Source organism: Platichthys flesus, chromosome 1, assembly GCF_949316205.1.
Source record: "Platichthys flesus chromosome 1, fPlaFle2.1, whole genome shotgun sequence".
In the NCBI taxonomy this organism is placed as follows: domain Eukaryota; kingdom Metazoa; phylum Chordata; class Actinopteri; order Pleuronectiformes; family Pleuronectidae; genus Platichthys; species Platichthys flesus.
In genome coordinates this window covers 20,971,708-20,992,469 of record NC_084945.1, presented here as the reverse complement: position 1 = coordinate 20,992,469, position 20,762 = coordinate 20,971,708, and the positions used below count along the sequence as shown (strand labels likewise).

The 20,762-nt window shown below is 42.2% G+C and overlaps 1 protein-coding gene across 1 annotated transcript in view; it reads right to left on the bottom strand.

The window, feature by feature from the left end:
• celf6 (CUGBP Elav-like family member 6) overlaps window positions 1-20,762 on the bottom strand; it is a 135,749-nt gene that overhangs the window by 23,107 nt on the left and 91,880 nt on the right. The window contains exons 4-8 of the mRNA XM_062388759.1: window positions 15,530-15,658; window positions 11,727-11,806; window positions 2,803-2,976; window positions 1,771-1,918; window positions 430-579 (exon numbers count right to left, since the gene is read on the bottom strand). Coding sequence (XP_062244743.1) covers window positions 430-579; window positions 1,771-1,918; window positions 2,803-2,976; window positions 11,727-11,806; window positions 15,530-15,658 — 681 coding nt within the window. The remainder of the gene's footprint in view (window positions 1-429; window positions 580-1,770; window positions 1,919-2,802; window positions 2,977-11,726; window positions 11,807-15,529; window positions 15,659-20,762) is intronic.

Below are 20,762 nucleotides of genomic sequence, written 5' to 3'. Positions count from 1 at the left end.
AGCATTAAGAAGCCGAGGACGGGCTGAGACACATCAAATTAGCTGTAATGGACTGATGGATGAACTGATGGATTTATCATGATACTGGGGCTGGCTGCTCAGAAATCTGCCAAAGACGCCACTGATTGACCCTCAAGCATTAAAGGCTTCAGTTCAAATCAGAAAAAGATATTGTGCGAGTGCGAAGTAAAAAGGTCTCTGCTATGATTTAGTTTGTCATGACTTACAAGTGGAACTTGTATTGTTGCAATTAGGTACGCTCCTTTTCAAATCAGGCGCAATACTCAAATCATCAAACATTCATAGATCACCATTGGTACAAGCAGCTAAGCGTACGATGGAGTGTCGGGGTTAGAGCAACTGTCTCATGACAGTGGAAGGTACAAATACATCTCATGTTCCTTTTATGTAAAACCTGGATTTGCTCACCTGGGTAAGGATGAATACCATTGGTGTAGATGGTCTCAGAGGTGGAATGACCGTTGCTCTGAGGCGGGAGGGCACTGAATCCGTTGACCCCCATCGGGTTGGCTATGCTGGACACGGCTGTGGCAGAGAGGCCTGGGGGTGTGCTGGTGCCTGCAATTAGTGACAGAGTCATTATGGAAATGCAGTGTGCACGGTACAAGAGAGGTATATTTTTAATACAGAACATTTCCTCACAATTGTAGTACTGTACCACAGGCACATAATGGGTCCTTATGAGCACCAATGCGTATCTTTTGACCCAACATAAATGTGTTGTTTGGTACAAACTGGTACCAATTCAACTGGAACTAAAAGTACAGTTGCTTAAATCAGTCAAGGTAGCAAATCAATGAAGGTGTGGATGAAGGTGGAACTGGGTAAAAAGGTTTCACTCAGACTTCCTGGATATATCCTCATTATTATACGCCTGTTTAACCTCTATTTTTGGCTCTCTGCACTCGTTACTGCACTTTTGAAGATATAAAGGTGTATATTACATTCAGAAGCCTGAGCCTCTTCTTCTAACCACCGTTCCACCTTGTGTAGATATTCCAAGTACGTCCCCTTGTCATTGCCCCTTTGTGCTGATGGATTTTTATTATTTTTCTAATCCAGGTGAAGGGCATTTAGGTCTTGTAGGATTATGTTTGATGGGCATTACCTAGTGTATGTAGGCCTTGTGGATTACAAATGCCAGGTACAGCATCAAGCCTCTTTTATTTAATACATTTGCAATGACCCTGCCTCCAGGCAGCCTGGCTACTTAGTGTCGAGCCTTCAAAGCTCCTCATGACAAGGACCAAAAAGATAGTTCAGACTGGGGTCCAGGATTATCTCTCACAAATCTTTGCTCTTATATTGTATAAGCCAAGGACTTTGCATCCAAAGTCATCGGATTGGCTGCGTTCCCAGAAAACACACACTGTCACAGAGACACAGGGATAGAGAGCGATGGACAGAGAGGGAGAGAGAGCGGGGGAGATAATGAGACAGGAAAAGAGGGAAAGACTATAATGTGGTTGCCAACGAGTGTCAAGGAATGCTGTACATCTTCTCCCATCATGCTTCACTCAATACATGGCCACACTTCCTTTAATTCAACACTGGCACTGTCTGCTTCAGTCCAGAATAGCGAGCATACATCTTAAAAAATGTAACAAGGGCAAAAGTAGGAAGGCCTTGAATGAATACATTTGTACTGCTTCTATAATTCTTGCTAATGATGAAAATGTCTCAAGGTAGCGGTGAGAAATGGAAAGAGGAGTCCTGCATGCCAGTTAGTGTATGTGTGCATTTGTGTACCTGAGGACGGTGTCATGGGAGTAGCCACCAGGCCGTTGACATTGAAAGCTGCCATTTGCTGCATTTGCGCAGCAGCAATGGCTGCCATGGGGTTCAGGTAGGACCCTTGTGTAGCTGCCATCAGGGCTGCTTGCTGTTGCATCATCTGCTGTAGGATTAAAGAGCAGTGGGGAGGAGAGGCGAGTGAAGGGATGGAGGGGTGGACAGAAAAGGAAAGGAGGGTGAAATAGCCGCAGGACCAGAACATGTTTACTCTCACATCTCTGTTTGCTTGGCCCATGCCTTGTACTTGAACAGAGTGGTCTGTGTTGCCCTGCAGCGCTGCTTCCCGGCAACACTAACACCGCTTTGGTCCTGTGCTCATTATACTGACACACTATAAAAGCTGGGATAACTTTAGCGAACTGGAACTGTATATCTATATGCAATGTATATACGAGTGTGTAAGAGAAATGGGGGACCGCGGTGGCAGAGTTAGTGGAGAGATTTTGCGTGAGTGGGCGATTCTCACCTGTCAGGATGAGCTGTTAGCTACTGTATGAGTGCAAAATCTCACAGACTCTCATGTGTGAATATGAGGAGGGGGTGCAGGAGAGACAAGGGGTGTGGATTCCTGGTAATGACACGCAACTCTTTTTGAGTGTAAAACAACACGTAATATAAGCAATGAAATGTTAAGGAGGCAAGTTCTGGTTGGCAGTTTAAATTTAAAGACCGAGTTAGGAAATGTGAGAATGGAAAATGAGTGTGAAGTGGATACTTGCAACTGTGTGAAAGTAAAACAGGGTAGCGCTGAGCATACATGATAAGCAACTTCCCTGGACAAATGAAGGGATAAAAGAAAAGACACGATACAAAAAGAAGTGCAGCATTTTAAGTTAAAGCCTGTGTAAATCTGGACTGCAACAGTCATTTAATGGTGTGAATCACTTAAAGCGTTGTTCTCTGTGAGTGTCACATGCCTGGTGGGAGAGATTGTGAGTTCCAACCGCAAATCACAACAGTTTGTGTTATTCTCTTTTAAAAGCTCACCGTCTCCTCCCCCGCCGGGCTGAGACTTACAGCATGAGAGTAGGCGCCATAGGCCCCAAACTGGATGGTCATGGGACTGAAGATGCCGAGCTGGCCCGCCATCTGGTGCATCCTACGCAGGGTCCTTTCCTTATCGGTGTCTGCAAACTTGACCACCAGACTGGACGAGGCACCCTGGTGGGACACATATTTTTTACAAGGTTAGTAAAATTGTAACCAAACATCAGAATTAATACCGGGTGTGGATTTGCAGTTTTGTACTTATTACAATCTTCAAAAACTCTTTAAGGAACCTAAACATATTTTAAACCTAGTGCATATGACTGAACAACTAAATGATGGCTACGTAGTAAAAAATATGTGGAACATCAAAAGCATTACTGTGGATTCTTTGAATAATTGCAAGGCAGAAAGAGCCACAAGGATTTATTTCTATAACTATATAACTGATTTCCAGTGTAAATAACATTTCAGCATTCACCGCCCAGGCCTGTATTTCTTAACTATGTTAGCCACTGGAACTGAATGTGCACAATACTGCAGTCACTTATCTGTCAGTGTTTAATGAAAGAGAATTGTGAGTGATATTTGCTTTTGTGAACTTTCCAACTCTAGTGTAAACACTGGGAGTAAACTGTGATCCTAAGCAGATCCCACAGGAGTCCCAGTCCCCTACTGCTGAAGCTCCACTGAATACAATCCTGGGTAATTAGCTCTGACAAAAGCCTTCGGCATGTAGAGGTCAAAGTATTGACTAATGGCTCTGCCTTATGGCAGATATAGTTCCATATTGATGTCCGTGCTCCTGAGTTTGCATCCAATTAAATCATTTGAGAGACAGAGACCAGAGTCACTTCCTCATGTGACATCCAGGCAAGGAAAGAGGGAAGTGTGTGAGTGAGAGACAGAGAGAGAGATATGGAGGATGACAAGGGCTGCCAGGCAAAGAAAGCAGCTACTGACACTGTCAAGAGGACCAGGCTCATATTAATTACAAAACAGTGTATAGGGAAAGAGAACGGAGCACCATCAGGACAGAAGGACACAGGCACCCAGGGGGCAGTCAGGATATGATTAGTAAGATCATAAAAGCAAAAACACGAGGAGAAAAAGACTCCATAATCACAACTTGGATCCATCTCTCAAAAATCTCTCATCCTGACAGGGTCAGTACAACTTCAGGCTTTGATTGATATTTCCATATTTTCTTTGGGTATAGAAAAAGGAAACACTGGTGAACTGTAGGGCACGTAGTGACAGGGAATCTGACCAGCGTGATTGATGCTGCATACGGCTGTTTCTATGTGTAAACCTGCTTCCTGTCTATTTTCCTTCAGTGTACAATAAATTGAAATCAACAAAGCTACACCGAATGCCTCCACAGGTCCAAGCAAAATGCTGCCCACAGACGGCACATTACTTAAGCAGAACTACAGAATGCAAACAGGAAATCGTAGAAACAAACAAACTTGTACCCTGTGAAATTGAATAATGCAGAACAAACACACAGCCTCTGTCTGTAGTTCAGCCTTACCTCATTTTAATTCATGCAAAAAAGTGTGTCCTTTTTTTGTAAAGCATTCATGAAATTTTAAACAGGAAAAGTAGAGCGATAGTGCCATTGAGAGGGCAGTTTGCCGGGGTGGTCTAGAGCTTTGGGGTTTGGTACGTCGTGGATTCTGCAGCAATCCTTTCAGTAAACATAGTTTGCTTAGTCTTATATTTATCCTGCTTACACCTTTAAAAATTTATTGTTCTTTTCTTTTACACTAGTGTAAAATCACTCATCTGAATCCTTATTTATATATTATTTATATTTTTCTCCTGTTCGAGTGAATCATTTGCATCTAATGTGCATGTACTGAATGTAAAAAGTAGATTATTGGTCAGAGTTGGGTCTCTTTTGCAAGCTATTTGATTAACCCATGTGAAAATGTGCTCGGAAATATTTTATTAACACAACCAGGAGAATGTGTTTGCTGCAGATAAGTGTGCGAGAGAGGCTTGGGAATGAAGGAAGGCATCAGCATGCACCCCAGGGACAGTGTGTCTCAGATGGGATCCTATCAGAGCCAGCCAGCACCCCACCTCAGGCCAGAGGAGACCCATCTGGTGTTTCTCCCTTGGAGCTATTTCAATTAGTTAAATCAATACACTAGCGTGGTGGCGTTAGCAGTACAGTTTCCCTCCCTTTTTCATTCCATCCCACCTCCTGACCTTTTTCACTTATTTTTTCAACGTGGTGGGCCAGTTGACGGGACGGGCTGCTGGATTTAATGAGGCTGGCACTGAGCAAACATCCTCCTCCAGTGGTGTTGCTCTAGCCTCCACACAGCACGGGGGCCTGGCATTTAGATCACATTCATTTTCTGCTTTGTGTATATGTGTATTCTTATATTCATTTAGTGCCTCATGAAGAATGCATTGTGAGCACCAGGACTGTGAAAGCCCGCGGCTGCCTGTACTCACTGCACCGTGACTCGAGCCAGACGAGGCCAGACTGTGAGGCGAGTCTGGACTGGATCCTCCCAGCAGAGTGCTCTGCTGCCGACGACAGCACGGGAGCAGAGTCTGCTGGTTCTACACTGAGAAGTCTTGGCAGCAGCACTGAAGCTCGGTAGGTGTTGTCAACGCTGCCACTCATGTCAGAGTTGAGAATTTCTGACTTTCATAATATTAAAGCCAAATATCCCCCCAAAAAATATCATCCTCACTCCTGAATCTGAGACTTTCATATCCGTACATCTGAAGCATGTCTGTTTACCTGTTTCACCCTAACCCTGACTTGATACAAGACAGAGTCAGAAAAAACAGATTTCCGAGTGCGACCCTCTCATGCATCAAGAGTTTCTATCCACACAAAGAAAGAGTAATATGTGGCCAGGTAACAAAGCAACAGGTGGCAGCAGGCAACAGGCACTGGATGCAAAACAGCCAATCCTCACCCATAGCAGAAAATCACAAGCTGACAAACAAACAGAATAATAACCTCCACCGGCATGACTCCTATACCTGGAGAGAAAATGAATTTGCTGAATTTGATAAGGGCCAACAGGGAGCCTTCACTTTTGACAGATACAACTAAGGAATTTGTCATGGGTTCAAAAAGTAATCAAATTTCTTCAACAACACACTTGACTTGTGAAAATCTCTCATATTGGATTTTGTATATGCCACAGAATGTGTGGATAGAAAAATACACAATGGTAATTGAGGGATTAGAAGTAAACTACACCAGTAAACCAGCATTATTATTTTATCTCTGCACTACTGTGATACACCGGCTGGCGTTAAGTGTCTACTAACAGGTAAACAGACACTCAACTTTCATTCTTTATAGAGGCTTAGAGAAAAATACAATATCACAACACACTCACTGAAGGGAAACTAATTTTGTAAAGCATATTAAAGATCAGCCAATAATGTGGTAGGAACCGCCGTTTCTCCTCATTCAGACGACATATAACAGCTACTTTTAAAAGAAACCTGCAGCTTTCTACACTCTCAAAGACTAGAAGTGCTAATTCGAGAGCCTGTTTGAAATGAATGGAGACGCCATGACAAGTTTGTTTGGTAATTGGTTGAACTTCCCTCTGGCCTGATATTGAACTCTGTGAACCTTGTGACATCTTTGTTTAAGGAAAATAACAATTAATGCCGCCAAAACAAGCATGTAAACACTCTTGAGTGCTCATGTTTTCATTGTGGAGCAGAAGTTTCTATGGACAGGATTCATGTTACAATGAAATAGATATAAAACCCCTGACTGTATTATTGCTCAATAGTTTCTGTCCTGCAGTTGTCAGATGTGGCACTATTATAATGTCGGTTGATTACGAGTGTTGATATCGTAACATTACTTGATATTGTTTGTCACTGTAATAACGTTGTTTGGCTGCTGGTGATGTAGCAAGTGGTGTCCCAATTCGTAGGGGAAGATTTTTTAGCCCTCTCCCTTGTGGCTCCATTTTTAGGGAAACACTCCTCTAGGGTTAATGCCAAGGGAGAGGAATTGTGACAGGGCATAAGAGACAGAGGAACGTTCCCTGATATTCATAAAGGTATTTTGACTCTGCTACTGCTACATTTTGTCCATAAATACCGGTTTCCTCTGTCATATGTGAGGCGCGCCAAAAACAAACCTCCATGTAGCATGTCAGCTACAGGCCTGCCGGGGTTCAACAAAAGTTTCATGTGGCTTTGATGACTTGTGTATTACAAAGACAACGGACTCTGGCTTGGTTCTTATCTCTCATTAATCCAGAACTATCATATCACACACATGCATGCTCTTGTTGCTGCCAACACTGGCAAACTCCACAGGCCCTGTCAGCCACGCTGTGACACCGAACATGACAACGTCTGCAATTTGCTGGGTGCTGTCTTTCCTGCCCTCAGCTTTGCCATTTGAAGCTTTGCCTAAGGTGTCTTTGCAGCCTTATACTGTAATGCAGCGGCCAAACATCGCAAGAGTAAAGCACCTGCAGTTTGCAATACACATTAATTAAGGCTATGACCCAATCTATCAACGCATGCCCTTTGGTAGCATCCCATGTCCTTAAGCTTTGTTAAAGCTTTTCAATTTGGGCCAGTGTATTTTGGTGGAGGTGATATTTATGGCACACCGTGTGTGTGCCAGGTAACACAGATGCTGTAGAGAGAGCATTAAGAGGGAGAGATAGACAGAGAGGGAGTGAGAGAACTCTTTGTTCAAGGTTCATCCAGACCTCACAGCTGGCAGCAGGCAGTGAGCGAGGCAGCCCACTCTCTGAATCCTGCCTCCTGTTAGTCTGTTGTTGACGACATGTGGCAGTGATATTATCCAAATTAACTGCATCCCCCATCGGTACCAAAGCTTTAGTTGGATACTAATGGCCACCTTGCCTATTAATCTGAGGGGAAGTTTGATATGGGCAGAGGAGGACAACAGGTGCAGGGATAGAGGGAGAGCGATATGGATAATATAGATTATTAATGAACTTTTGGATGGCTAGTGATCCGCCCCTGGTCTGTTTGGGGCTCCATATGTTGCTTGGACAGTTCATCTGCAGCAGACCTCAGGTGGCTTAGTGATCTATCCAAAGACAATTGTGCCTGGGTTATAGCAAAACAACCACAGAACAACTTACACACACAAACACATACACACACACATACACACACACACACATACACAAACAGACACAAACTAGTGCAAGATTTGTCCTCAAGTTCCAGGTTTTGGTCGGTAAGTAACAACCTCAGAGCAGGTCAATGTGTTAATCTTCTGGATGCAAATATACATTGATTGAGTCAACAGATATTTTAAGTAGAAAGTACACGTCTTGATTATAATCATTTTCAGTAATTGTGCATGATCAGTGCACATGATTATTGTTTGACTCATGGCCCACTTTGTATTACATTTTGACCATTTGTGTTACATCCAAAAAAGTGTGTCTGTACTGAGCACATCTACCCCACACAGACACACACACACACACACACACACACACACACACACACACCAACAGTTAAACCGACTCCAGCACTTATTTCTCTTCCTCACTACTTCAGTGTAATGCAATATGAGGTGGCATCAAAAAGATGTGTAAATTACATCTGGCTTCCAGGGCACTATCTGGCTGCCAGAAAGCATCCGTAAATATTTATTGCGGAACATCAGTGAAGTGTGTGAAGGTGCGGATGTCTGCCAGAAAGAGTGTGCGCTCGTGTGTATGTCCAGCTGTGCAGTGCTCAACACACATCCAGCACTGGCAGTGAGTTGCTTTGTAATTCATAATTTCTCTTAATTTTCGGTTGGCCTTGTTCAAGCCTTACAGAAGTATGTCCAATTTGTAATTAACTGCAGTTTGGGTTATGGGTTTGGTGGCCTCATTCTTCAACTACACAAACCAACACATACTAATGCGGTTTAAAGCATCTCACAACTACTGTATATCAAGCTGGAACAATGCATCATTACCTACTTTCTACAATTCCTTGTACACTTGAAAGCACTTGTAATGAATAATGTGTCTATACCACCTGTATTAACAATTATTAATATGCAATCTGGTTTACAAAATTGTTGAGTAACAACATCACAATTATTTACTGCATAAACTTCTTCAAAGATATAGAGATGAATACCCGGTCTGGGGTGAATGATACTCCGGCTGAATTATAAATGTTGAAAAATCAAAAGTTAATGGAAAGCTGATAAACTGCCAGTATCCCATAACATAATGGAAGATTTAATGTTGAAATATAAGGAAGCAGTTAAGAAAAAAAAGGGGGCTCATAATCTGACCTTACATCCGAACTCCTGGTTGCTTTTCAATATTATTGACTTGCTTGTCAACCTCCCTTCCAATCACTGTAATGAAGCATCCCTTGATCAATGTTTGACCTGTTTTAAATGTTTAATATTCTTAAGAATAAATTGGCCCTTTATAGAGGCCAACTGTCACTGGTTTGACAGCAATGAGCAGTTTTTTTTGTCATTGTTCACTTTTTGCTACAAGAGGTTATGTCACCACCATATCACAAAAATATTCAGTGGTCACTGCTTGTTCTCTATTTATCTATTCCACTTCTTCACTTGTTTTTTCAGACAAGCAGTCACTTTTTGAGATAAAGCTTTTTATTCCATTCCAAAAACAATGTTCAAGCTAATTAGGGCCCGAGCACCTCCGGTGGGACGCCCTATTGAAATTGAAAGGATTATTTTGAGAATTTTTGAACATGCTCAAAAAGTTGTAACAGTTTGCAGTAAATTAGAATGTGGTGTAAATTAACGTATTCTGGAGTATTCGGAAATGGGCGTGGCAAAATGGCTCAACAGCGCCACCTACGGAAAAGCCCCTCATTTAGCATTCACCGATCCTCACGAAAATGAGGACAGTTGTGTATCATGACCAGATGCACAAAAAAGCCTCAAGGAGCATCATGAAAAAGAAAAAGGAAGCCCACCATTTTGGATTTAGTGGCCATTTTGGTAATATTCCATATTTTTACTTTGATGTACTTGTCGTAGAGCTTTCATCAGATCAAATTAAAATGTACACAAGTGTCATCACAACAAAATGGAGATCTAAAGTTATCAAAAAAATCAACTTTTCGTCTGACCGTGACATGGCGTCAAAGTTTGATGAAACGCCATCAAAACATGAGCTTCTGTATCTCAGACATATTTGGTCCAATCGACTCCAAACTAGACATGTAAGACAAGAGTCGCGACCTGAAGACATCTACAGAGAAATCGTGACTTTAAATCACAGCGCCCCCTGGTGGCAGCGGGAAATGTCCTGTTTTTGGTACGTTTTACACATAGAAGTATTTCTCCTCATCAACTTTGTGAAAGAATGTCAAACTGTGTCAAATGGATCTCAAGACATTGATAATGTAGACTAGAATACTGCCATCTTGGATTTGGTGGCCATTTTGGCCATATTCCACACTTTTACTTTGATGTACTTGTCATAGAGCTTTCATCAAATCATCTTAAAATTTAACCGAGTTTCATCAAAACAAGATGGAGATCTAAAGTTATCAAAGGTTTAACTTTTCGTCATACTGTGTGACCGTGGCGTGGCGTTTGATCACACGCCATCAAAACACAAACTTCTGTATCTCGGACATATTTGGTCCAATCCAGTCCAAACCAGACATGTAAGACAAGAGTCGCGACCTGATGACATCAACGAAGACACCATGACCTGGAGTGAAGTGTTTATCCTTGCCGCAGTGCGCAAACGCATGCAACGCGAAGACGAGCGCTTGGTCATCGAACGCTCTTTCTTCAACAACCGCAAAAGACTTGAAATCGCCTGTGCTCGGGCCTGTTAGTGCTACAACGTAGCCTTAGTTATTTAAATTTTTTTAGAAATAGCATTTAGTAAAATGTTTGTCTCTAAATATAAAGTCACTAATTATGCTTTTGTTTTATGATATTTGGGAATTTCTCAAACTATTACTTAATCATTTAGGGAGAAAGTAGACAACGGTCATCCAAGGTTAAATTTGTTCTTGTTTAGAACCTTAGTTGAATAATCTGTCTTGCGTTTGTCTCCCCCTTACAGTAACGTTTCCAAAGATAATTTAGTTCAACTTTGCTCTTTGTGATCGTTCTTTGCAGTTCATAGGTGTCTGAAAAGTAACCTGCAGTCTGGTGCTGTTTCTTCTATACATGTTAGTAGGGTCATGCTTAGCTAACACTGTATTGCAAATTCCAGATGACTTGGCAATTGTAGCGAGCTGTTATTCACTATCTGAACTGTACAGTTTCATTTCATGCAATTCTAGTTATTTTTTTATTTCCATCACTACACCCATGCCTCTACTTCAGTTTCATATGCACTTTATTAATGTAAATAACATACTGACACACGCAGTGCAATGTCCTCCGAGGAGACATTCAAGGATTTTTGTGCAGTGCACAGTAATCATATCTTATAATACTGTGAATGTAAATACTCTATCAGTCTGCTGGAAATGTAGTTTGACTTGCATGAGAAAGAAATGGATACTGAGTGAAAAGACAGATATAGAATATGCAGCTGTGTGTTGTAAGGTCACACAAAAAATCTTTTATGTGTGATAACACGAGAGCGTATGTGAGACTGGAATGTTGACGTCCCACGAAAAGAGTCTATGAGGTGACTCTATACATGAACAGTATATAGTAGATAGGTGAAATTTATCAAAAATGTCAGTATATTGTAGACAGGGAAATGTATCAAAAATGTCGCCTATCTTTGTTGCAAACTTTATTTCGTCTACCTCAAATATCTTTTGCAAAAGAAGCAAAAATATCTGGCACAAACAAATAACATCACCGCACTTGCAAAACGTTCTCTAGCATCGTCCACATTTGGTGTAAAATAATTGAATTTATTGTCTAGTTCTGTTGTTGTGAGTGTGTTTCATAGTGCGTTACTTACAGGCATAGTCTGTCCACCATGCAAGCTGTTGATGGCGGCCTGCGCCTCTGCGTGGCTTGAGAACTTGACAAAGGCACAGCCTGTATACAAAGAAAAAGGGAGAAATAGAAGGGAGGGGGCACAGCATCAGGGAGGTGGTCTTGAAAATGGCAAGGCAACACCATTCATTACCATTGTTTTCATGTTATCTGGTTTGCAAATATATCCTGCCATTTGTGTGTTCGGTGCATAACTCTGAATAAATCAGTCTAATTGTGGCAAAGGCATTAGCGGCTTGGAGCATTCTTTCCGTCGCCCATTTCTAATTCCAGCCCCTCCAGTTCGGAGCATGCAGCCAAGGCATTTGCTATCCTGACTTGTTTGTGATTATTAATCTGTTTAATATTTACACATTGTGATTTGTGTGCAGTCACTCATAAAAGAGATTATGATGACAAAGGAATGGTTTTATAATCTGCCTATCTAACCGAATCTTGCGCACATAATTTCAGATAGAGCGGTGGGGGCTTTGCTCAAGAGGCATTCAAATCGTCTTAAATCTGTTGTGTAGTTAATGCACAAAAGGAAAAGTCAACATAAAAAGTTGGCCGGAAGAAAAGGGAACGGGTGTCGGCAGCGGAGCCTCACTGCATTAACATTTCAAATGATATTAAAAAAGATTCAAGTACATAATATTAATGCACAATATGTACTTTTGAAGCTTACACATCCTTACCACATGATTAAACAGTGTAGCAGGTTAGGAGAGGCACTAAACGACTACATGAAGAGAAAGCTAGTGAACTGAATTACAGGGGCACTGAAATGTGGTAATTTTCCAAAAGCCATTAAATTAAATTAAACAGGAACTATTTCTCTAAGCTTTATGGTCGTCATAGACTGCAAGAGTTATTTTGTAATGTCCTATTCTTATCCTTGCCTTCAGGTATCTCGTGTTTTAAGTCAAGAGATACCTAATTAACAAACTTGTGGATTAATTCTGCCCCTTTTCATTAATCGAGTGGCCCTCATGTCCCATAATCAGACTTCTCCCGAGTTCAATGTGTGGTTTTATACATTTATCTCTGCGTTCCCAGAGGTGTGGTGATGATTCATTTAAATTACAAACACTGATAGGTAGGCTCAGGAGATGTTTTTGGCAGCAATACATTCACTCCTGCATCTCAAGTCTCTTATTTCTTCGCAAAAATTTCAAATTGAACTCAAGGACAAATGGTATGTGCACATCAGTGGAGGACAGATTCTACCTCTACCCGAGGCTTGCCATGCTCTATGCTGCTGCACAGTACATGGTAAGTATTTTAAACTGCCGTGTTTCGCAATATGGTGAGTCGTAAATGCCATGTGTTTTCTGTACTGTCCTTAAAGCAGTGTAAATGTACAGAGGCAAGCGGAAAATCAAAGAAACCGTGGGTATTTTCTGACAGCACCTAAGCACCCTTCACCTTTAATTGAACATCCCTCCTGAAAGGTCTTAATTTGTTTATCAGCTCACTGTTTGCATTTTACTGTAACCCTGTCTTTGAGGGAGTAAATGCATTTAATCTTTCTAGTTGAAATTATAAGGAGCAGTTTGTTGTGGTGACATAACCTCTTGTAGCAAAAAAAACTTTGGGGTTTTGTGAGGCATGATAACTTGCTGATAGTTCAGTAACAAGGCCATCTGCTATAGAGTCCCAGTGACCCCAGCAGCTCACACCAACCAGAAAGACATTCAATACAGCAGTTCACACCATTGATGACCACGTCATGTCAAACATACAATGTCCTCAAAGAAACAGTGCTCTAGCCTTGATTCTCCTGACCTAAAAAAAAGTGTAGGGACACGGAGCACAACATCTCAAAAGAATTTTAAGTGCTACAGCCTCATAAATTATAGTGCATATTTGAGTTTTTGAATTTGATGGCTCAGAATGAGTTTGGGGGGAAGAAGGAAAAAGAAAGATTGTATTGCTTTCAAGCGAGAGGATCTGCGCTGCCTTTTGAATTCCCGGGGTAATAATATGTATGCATGAATTCCATCCCAGTGGATGGGTGACATTTATAACACAACTTAATTATAGACCTAAAAGCCATCTCTCTATTATTCCTGACAACTCGGGGCTCTATTCAACTCTGGCAGCAAGTGTTGCACTTTGAAAGTACTTTGAGGAGCTGCGCCAAAGAGAGATGGATGTTAAACTTCTCGGCCTTTTTTATTGGGTGAAGAGGGGTGCTGAAAAGCCTCTGAGTAGCATAAATTTACATCAACAGGGGACAAAGCCTCCATCATGGAACAGATAGCACTGTCAATTTCAAGGTCTGTCTCATTCAAATTACAGAGACCTCATCCCAAGCGAGGCAGCTGGCAAAATAATTTACCGTAAAATCTCGTCATGATTGCATAGGACTGTTGCACAGTGAGTGATTGGACCAAATACCTATAAACTATATGACACCTTTGCCTCATGGAAGCATTCATAGTTAACATAACTTCACAGTTTTCCATTTTGTAGCGGTGCAACTTGAGGAAAAGCCAATGATTGAGCCAGTGATAATAGAGACAAATACCAACACAGGAAACATATGGCATGTGAAGAGAGGAGAAACAGAGAGGAGTTGAAGAGTCTGGTGCAGGAGGGTGAAAAGGAGTGGAAGTACGAATGAGAGAGAAAGCTCGCTCCTCTCTGTAACAGCGGCAGCACCGGCCTTATTTCATTTTATGTGCTGTCAGTCAGCTTGAGGCGTCTGAGTCGACAGGAAGAGAGGGAGCTGGAGAGGCAGGGAGTCGCAGTGAAAGAGGAAACGAGCCAGGGTAGAAACGTGGGTGGGCTGGTGAGGTGACACGGAGCAATGCGTCCAAGATCAAGAGCGAGGGGAACGGATGCAGACACAGATAGGTGAGCGGTTCAGTAAAACCAGTCTTTCTCTTTGGTCTACTCAGCGGGATCACACATTACCAACCTCTCTCCCTTGCCCTCTCACACATTCTCCTCAGCCATTCATATGCTCCCTATAGGAGAATGATTCACAGTCAACACAAGAGAAAGAATGATCGAGGTTTCCGAGCAATATCAATGGTGTTCTTCCTCCAAATATGTCTGCGAAACAGGGACCCATCACAGGATGATTCTGGAGTAGCACCCTCGGAACAATCCCACCTACAGCGTACTTTTCGCAACCACCTTTCCTCTGAACATGCTCTACTTACTAAATAGCACGTGAGCCAAATGCATAACGCAATGCCTGAATTCATGCAAATCTGCGGCACAGTGAGTGACAGCAGCAAAACCCACAGCCTGACTGCTTTTTTACAGTAAAGACGTTATCGTCCAATGGTGTCTCAGGGGAGGGATGACAGGAATGTGGGAAACAAACATGATTACACCCGTACGTTTTTCAGATAACAGGAAAAGGAGAAGGGGGGAAGAGAGGGGAGAGGGGAGCAGAAAGACAAGGTGTTGAGTACAAGCCCAGTTGGGAAGAGCTGCTTTGATGAAGTAAGAGGGGGAAAAAGTTTGGAAGGGGAAAGAGAGTGAGAGGTTAAGTGGAAGAGTGGAAAGTGGGTGGAAGCAGGTGCCGGAGCGCGGTGACAATATGGTATGAAAGAAATGTGAGCGAGACACATAAGTGATGGTGGGAAAAAAAGCGGAATGCTGACAAAGAGGATGAGTTGTTTTAGAAGAGCAGAGTGGATCGCAGACGATGTCAAAGAGTTTATAGGCAGAAATGTAAAAAAATCAGACGTTTACAGACAGAAAGAGGATGCAGAGACAGACGGGGCAAAAAAAATGGAGGAGAGTGGCAGGTGTGTGGGCTCTGACCCTTGCTGGCCCCATCAGGCCCTCGCAGGACAGTGCACTCCTCGATCTGGCCGAAGGTCTCGAACAGCCGCCGGACATCGTCCTCGCTCTGCTGCTTGCCGAGCATTCCCACGAACAGCTTCCTGTCTTCTGGATGGGAAGAGGGGAAGAGGGTGGAGGGTGGAGGGAAGGAGGGTGGAAGAGGGGGAGAGAACAGACAATGCTACAGCTGATGGCACCGTTCTGCTGAGCTGAGAGGAACTTGCAACTCAACACCCCCCCCCCGCATTTCCTTTTATCAGTAGTCTGCTCTGTTGAGCCTACACCGCTGCTGCTGCTGCTGTGGTTGTTATTGTAATTGTTGATCTTACTGTTGTGTGGTGTGCCACCCCACGCTGGCATGAGGGTAAGATATATCCCTGTTTCGAGGGCGCTATTCAAGTCTGCCACAGTGATTTGTGATACAGAGGATGTTTTGAGCGCTTTGGGTCTCAGGGAGAGGTAGAAAGAGAGTGAGGATGTTTTGCTCGGTTTGACAAACTGTTGGATTGTCTGGATGCTTAAGTCACTAAGTTGAAAGACAACATGGAGCCAGAACATGGTATTTCTCAGCAACAAGGCAGAATGAATTGGTATAAGCAGGAGCAAACTGTGTCAGAGGTGTTTTCTGAGGGGCAATGGATAATTTCCAAAAGGACGTTTAAAGGTTTTCTCTATTAAACGTCAACACTTTTAATCAAATGATGAAACTAAGAAAAGTTACCAATGATCAGTCAGTGTAGAATGGTTTCTTATTATACTCCATTTTCTGTCGACTTTAATATGTAAAAAATGTTGTTTGGAGACAAAGCTCAGGACACTCACATTTCTTGAGTATGAAAAATTGTGGGGAATAGAAAAATACTGGAAAAATAAAAAATGCGTTACCTTTTTTACAAAATGAATATGATTCTGTGCACTGTGCATTATTTAACTTGTCAGCTGAAGTTGGTTGTGGATTATTATCGGCCAAAGTTCTGCAGATTTGTATTTGTTAAACTCCAATTACAACAAATAAAAACTAGAATTTGCACAGTGCAATTCAGAGAAGTAATTTGTCTCCCCACATGAACACACTGCAGAATTCTGTATATGTTGTTTTCAAAATTAAGCAGTGAATTGTTTTTTATCTGCCCAATTTAACAGTTACAATCACCAAGACTTTGGCAAGACCTTTTACTTCCTCCACAGCCCAGTGAAGGAGAATGTTTTAAGCATTGGGAAAAACACCATTATCACGAAAGCCACAAGGTCTGGTTCTCAAAACTAGAATGACAAAGTATCTTAAATATAATATTATTCAATATTGAAATCAATGACCCATGAAAATATCCCCAACTGACATCTCTAAGGTCATGGGCGAGTGGTGGAGGAGAGTGAGAAAGCACTAAATATTGGCAAAAATCTAGCATGACTTTAAAATCTGGTCTGACACTGAGCACTGATTTTCCCAATTACCCAACCACAAGCCAAGACCTACGTTTGAAGGGCAGCTCCACCTACGCTAATGTCTTCACTGCTACTGTATGTCATAGTTGCTGCAGAGCTCCAGAGGGGGGCACTCTGGCTCAAACGTATGGGCTCCATACTATTACATTTTTGGCAAGTCAGAAGGCTGGATTTGTATAATTAATCTTCCCAGCGCTCTGGCCTTAGACAGAGAATTCATCTTCTTTACATCTTTTACATTATGCATCCCCTATTCTGCGGTGTTGTGGAATGAAATGGCTACGAGAGCCCTTCGCCAGAACTGATGGAAAGTGGCAGGAAGAGGAAGAAGAGTTTATTGGAAATGACACTGTTGATCCTTAGTGTGAGTCATTTGACTGGTCTGGAGCGGGTGAGGGGGCAGGGAGGAACGGAGGGCGAGAGCGTCACCTGGGCCTCGACAGATGTGACGCCTCCTGTACCTGCCAGGCCCCATTAGACGCAGCTGTTCTAAAAATAAAGCACCAGGGCTTCCTTTTTGCGGCGGGCTGGTCGGATCCTGTTCCATTCCTGTAAAGTTCAAATGAGACACGTGCCTGCTACTCGCTTGGCCACATAAATGAGCACCTGCATAATCAATAGGGCCACGCTGCCTGGTTTGTACTGCTGGTGCTGGAGCTGTGGTGTCATTACGTGTTGCTGTACTCACACCTCACACAGCAGGACTTCTTAAAACCACCAGCTGAGCCTATGCTCATTATAGTCCCTTCTCCTATTGAGCTCCAGGGCTGGAAGGGAGCGCGAACCATGTAGAGGTCGCCTTATAGAGAGCTACTTTCTGTGTACTGCCAGCTGGGATTTACCGAAGGCCAGTGGTGGAGGAAGTACAAGTACCAAGGAAAATATATACTTAAGTAAAAGTACTACATCAACAATGGTACTTAAGTAAAAGTAACAAGTACTTACTTTTAAATATTAAAAGTAAAAGTACTCACGCAATGGGTTGTCTCTCAATGTCTAGGCTGTGACATTTTGGTAAAGAATGCATATATAGCTTCTGGTAATACTCATGCCTCTACAGATGTCACTACTAGTAATAATTATAACCAACAACATTTGTTTATTGGTAAGGTTGGTGTGATTATTGTGCTTACACTCTGTAACACTGTTCATACTCTATCTTACAATTCCGTGGATGACAAGTTATCTACCAGGGATTATCTGCAAAGTTAATAGCATTAAGCCAAACCAATAAAGACAACATGTTATATCTTTAAATCTTTTATTTAATTGTAAACGTGTAAAAAATGGAAATAGGAACATGAAAAACAACTGTAAAACTGGTCAGAACAAGGCAGATCGTAGAATAAGAAATTAAAAATGACGGACCTTGAAATAAAAATTTGATCATTGGTCAGGCAGCCAAAATATTCATCTTCTGAATATTTTGCAATGGTTTAGACAAAGTAAAAATACTTTGTTACATTCCACCACTGTCAAAGGCTGACAGAAGGACAGACATCTAGCTGGATATTGAGCATCAGTGGATGAGTTGAGAAGCTGTAAAGTCAGCCCTGAACAAGTGTTGGAGAGAAATGAGTCTGACTCCTCTCAGTGGCAGCAAAGGTGAACCAGTCAGCCCGTTCCGAGCATGGGACTTTGTCTTGATAGCACCACCCTCTATCTTTCAGATTTTCACTGAGGTGTCACTGTTACAACTTCAACGGGCAGAGTGGAGCTTTACAGGCCTCCTGCAGCGTGTTAATGTTTTGGGACAAAAGTCTCATCTTGGTCCTGGCCCGGGGAGATCTAATGGCGGCTTTACAAGGCTAATTAACAAGCCATGAGCGAGGTAATGAACTTTCCAAATGTGCTGGCAAACGCAAAAATAAATTACACCCCAGTGAAGGAATTAAAGGAAGTGTGAGTGTACTTGGGAGCCTTCCTTTGGGAGAGCAACAGTGAGAAAATGAATTTGGAGCTGCTATCTTTTCATTGCCTGACCTAAGAGTGTCTCAGTTGGCCCTCTGCAAGCCCCGGCCAGAGTATAGATTGCTATTAATTAGTCCACTTTGCACCTGTCTCCAAAATAGCTCTTATTGGATTCCACAAGTTCCTGCTCATCTCCTATGGCCACTTGTGAGCTTTAAATTGGCATTTTATAAATATGAATAAATATTGTGTAGTGCCGCCTCTGTAAAAGAAGATGACTCCATGACGCCAAAGAGTTATCCATTAAAAGTGTGGAGTGGAGGGAAAAAATAATAGCCATCACCTCGAGTACACTCATGTACATTAAGAGGGGTGAGAGCTTTCCAATGGAGCTGACTGAGGAGTCATAGAAGTATGACAAAACTCACTGAGCCTACAGTTTGACCTTTGTGCTTAATCTCTCATTGAGAAAGGCTCGTCTGATCCCTCTAACGGAGCTGAGCCACACAGCTGGGGAAAAAGTGAGCTCTACAGCACTTCTCTGCTCTACTCTGAAGAGACCTCTGTAAGCTTCTTTTTAAACCTCGTCACTACTTTGAAATAATAACGTGCGTGCATGGTAGTTAGAAAGCCTGGTTACGTAATGCTGAATTCATGGTGTCGCTGCATGATCAAACACCATTAGTTAATCCATGTATTTCCCTATATAATACCTCTGCAATGACTTTAAAATGAAGTAAACCGATTCAAGGATATATATATTTATATTTAAATTGAAGCCTGGCCCATATTGCAATATGGGCCATGCTTCAGCTATATGCTTACTTTCTCCCACACTCAGACACGTCACACAAACATCTTTTTGTTCCCCTCCAACCTTTCCTCTCCCGAGTGAAGGTGGGAGCAATCGAGTGGAAAATGGTTCCATGTCAGTCTCAAGCTATGTCCAAACTGAGGTGGCATGTGGACAGCCCCGTTTTATAAATGCAAATAAAAAGATCAAAAAAGTTATCAAAACACTACTGACATCTGACAATTGCTTGTCTCAGGAAGCCTTTTCATTTCAGTGCCCGGTATATTAAAAATTAATGGATTTTGCACAGACGCCATATGCTGTCAAGATTGATGCTTGTCTCCCCGGAATAAAGTGCTACTTGTGTTGTTGGCTGCAGTATATGCATATATAGTGTACTTTTTTCCATCCCCTATTTTCTTTTTGTCTATCTATTACTCAGTCACTAGCTCTCTCTATATTCTCTACTGCCATCCCTTTGCCCTGCTCTTTCTCTCCAGGCATGACATTTGTTGCTGTGAAGTCTACTTTTCAAAATGTTCTGCTTTTGTTTGCCAATAATGGGGATAATCTCTTTAAATTATTACTCTCCTACTCGTGTGTGGGGGTAAATATTTCTTTTTTTACCCTTTTTTTTTTCAGGAATCTATCACTTATTGCCTGCTGGCAGTAGTCAGGGAAGCTTGGTAGTAGTAAGTGTTCAGAAAGCATGGACAGCTGCATCCAACAATAAAAGATGCCTGCTAGGCCACTGGGTGCATTTCAAATGCAGAGTAATGTTCCAGGCAGCACAACAGAGGAGTTGCTCCTCTTATGGACTCATTAGAAAAACCTGACGCTGGTGCACTGCTGCCTGGGAGGCCCGCCACCAGATACGCTCACACATGTACATGTAGGCGTACAGACTGGATGTACACAGTAGTTGGAATGGCTTCTTGTTATTAAGTTAGACTTTGTTTTTCATCATCTACTATATTTCCCCTGTGGTGAGGATGGAATAGGACTCTGTTTGACATCAGAAAGTCCTATTTGCTTTTGGAATAGGCGTTTTAGATAATGAGC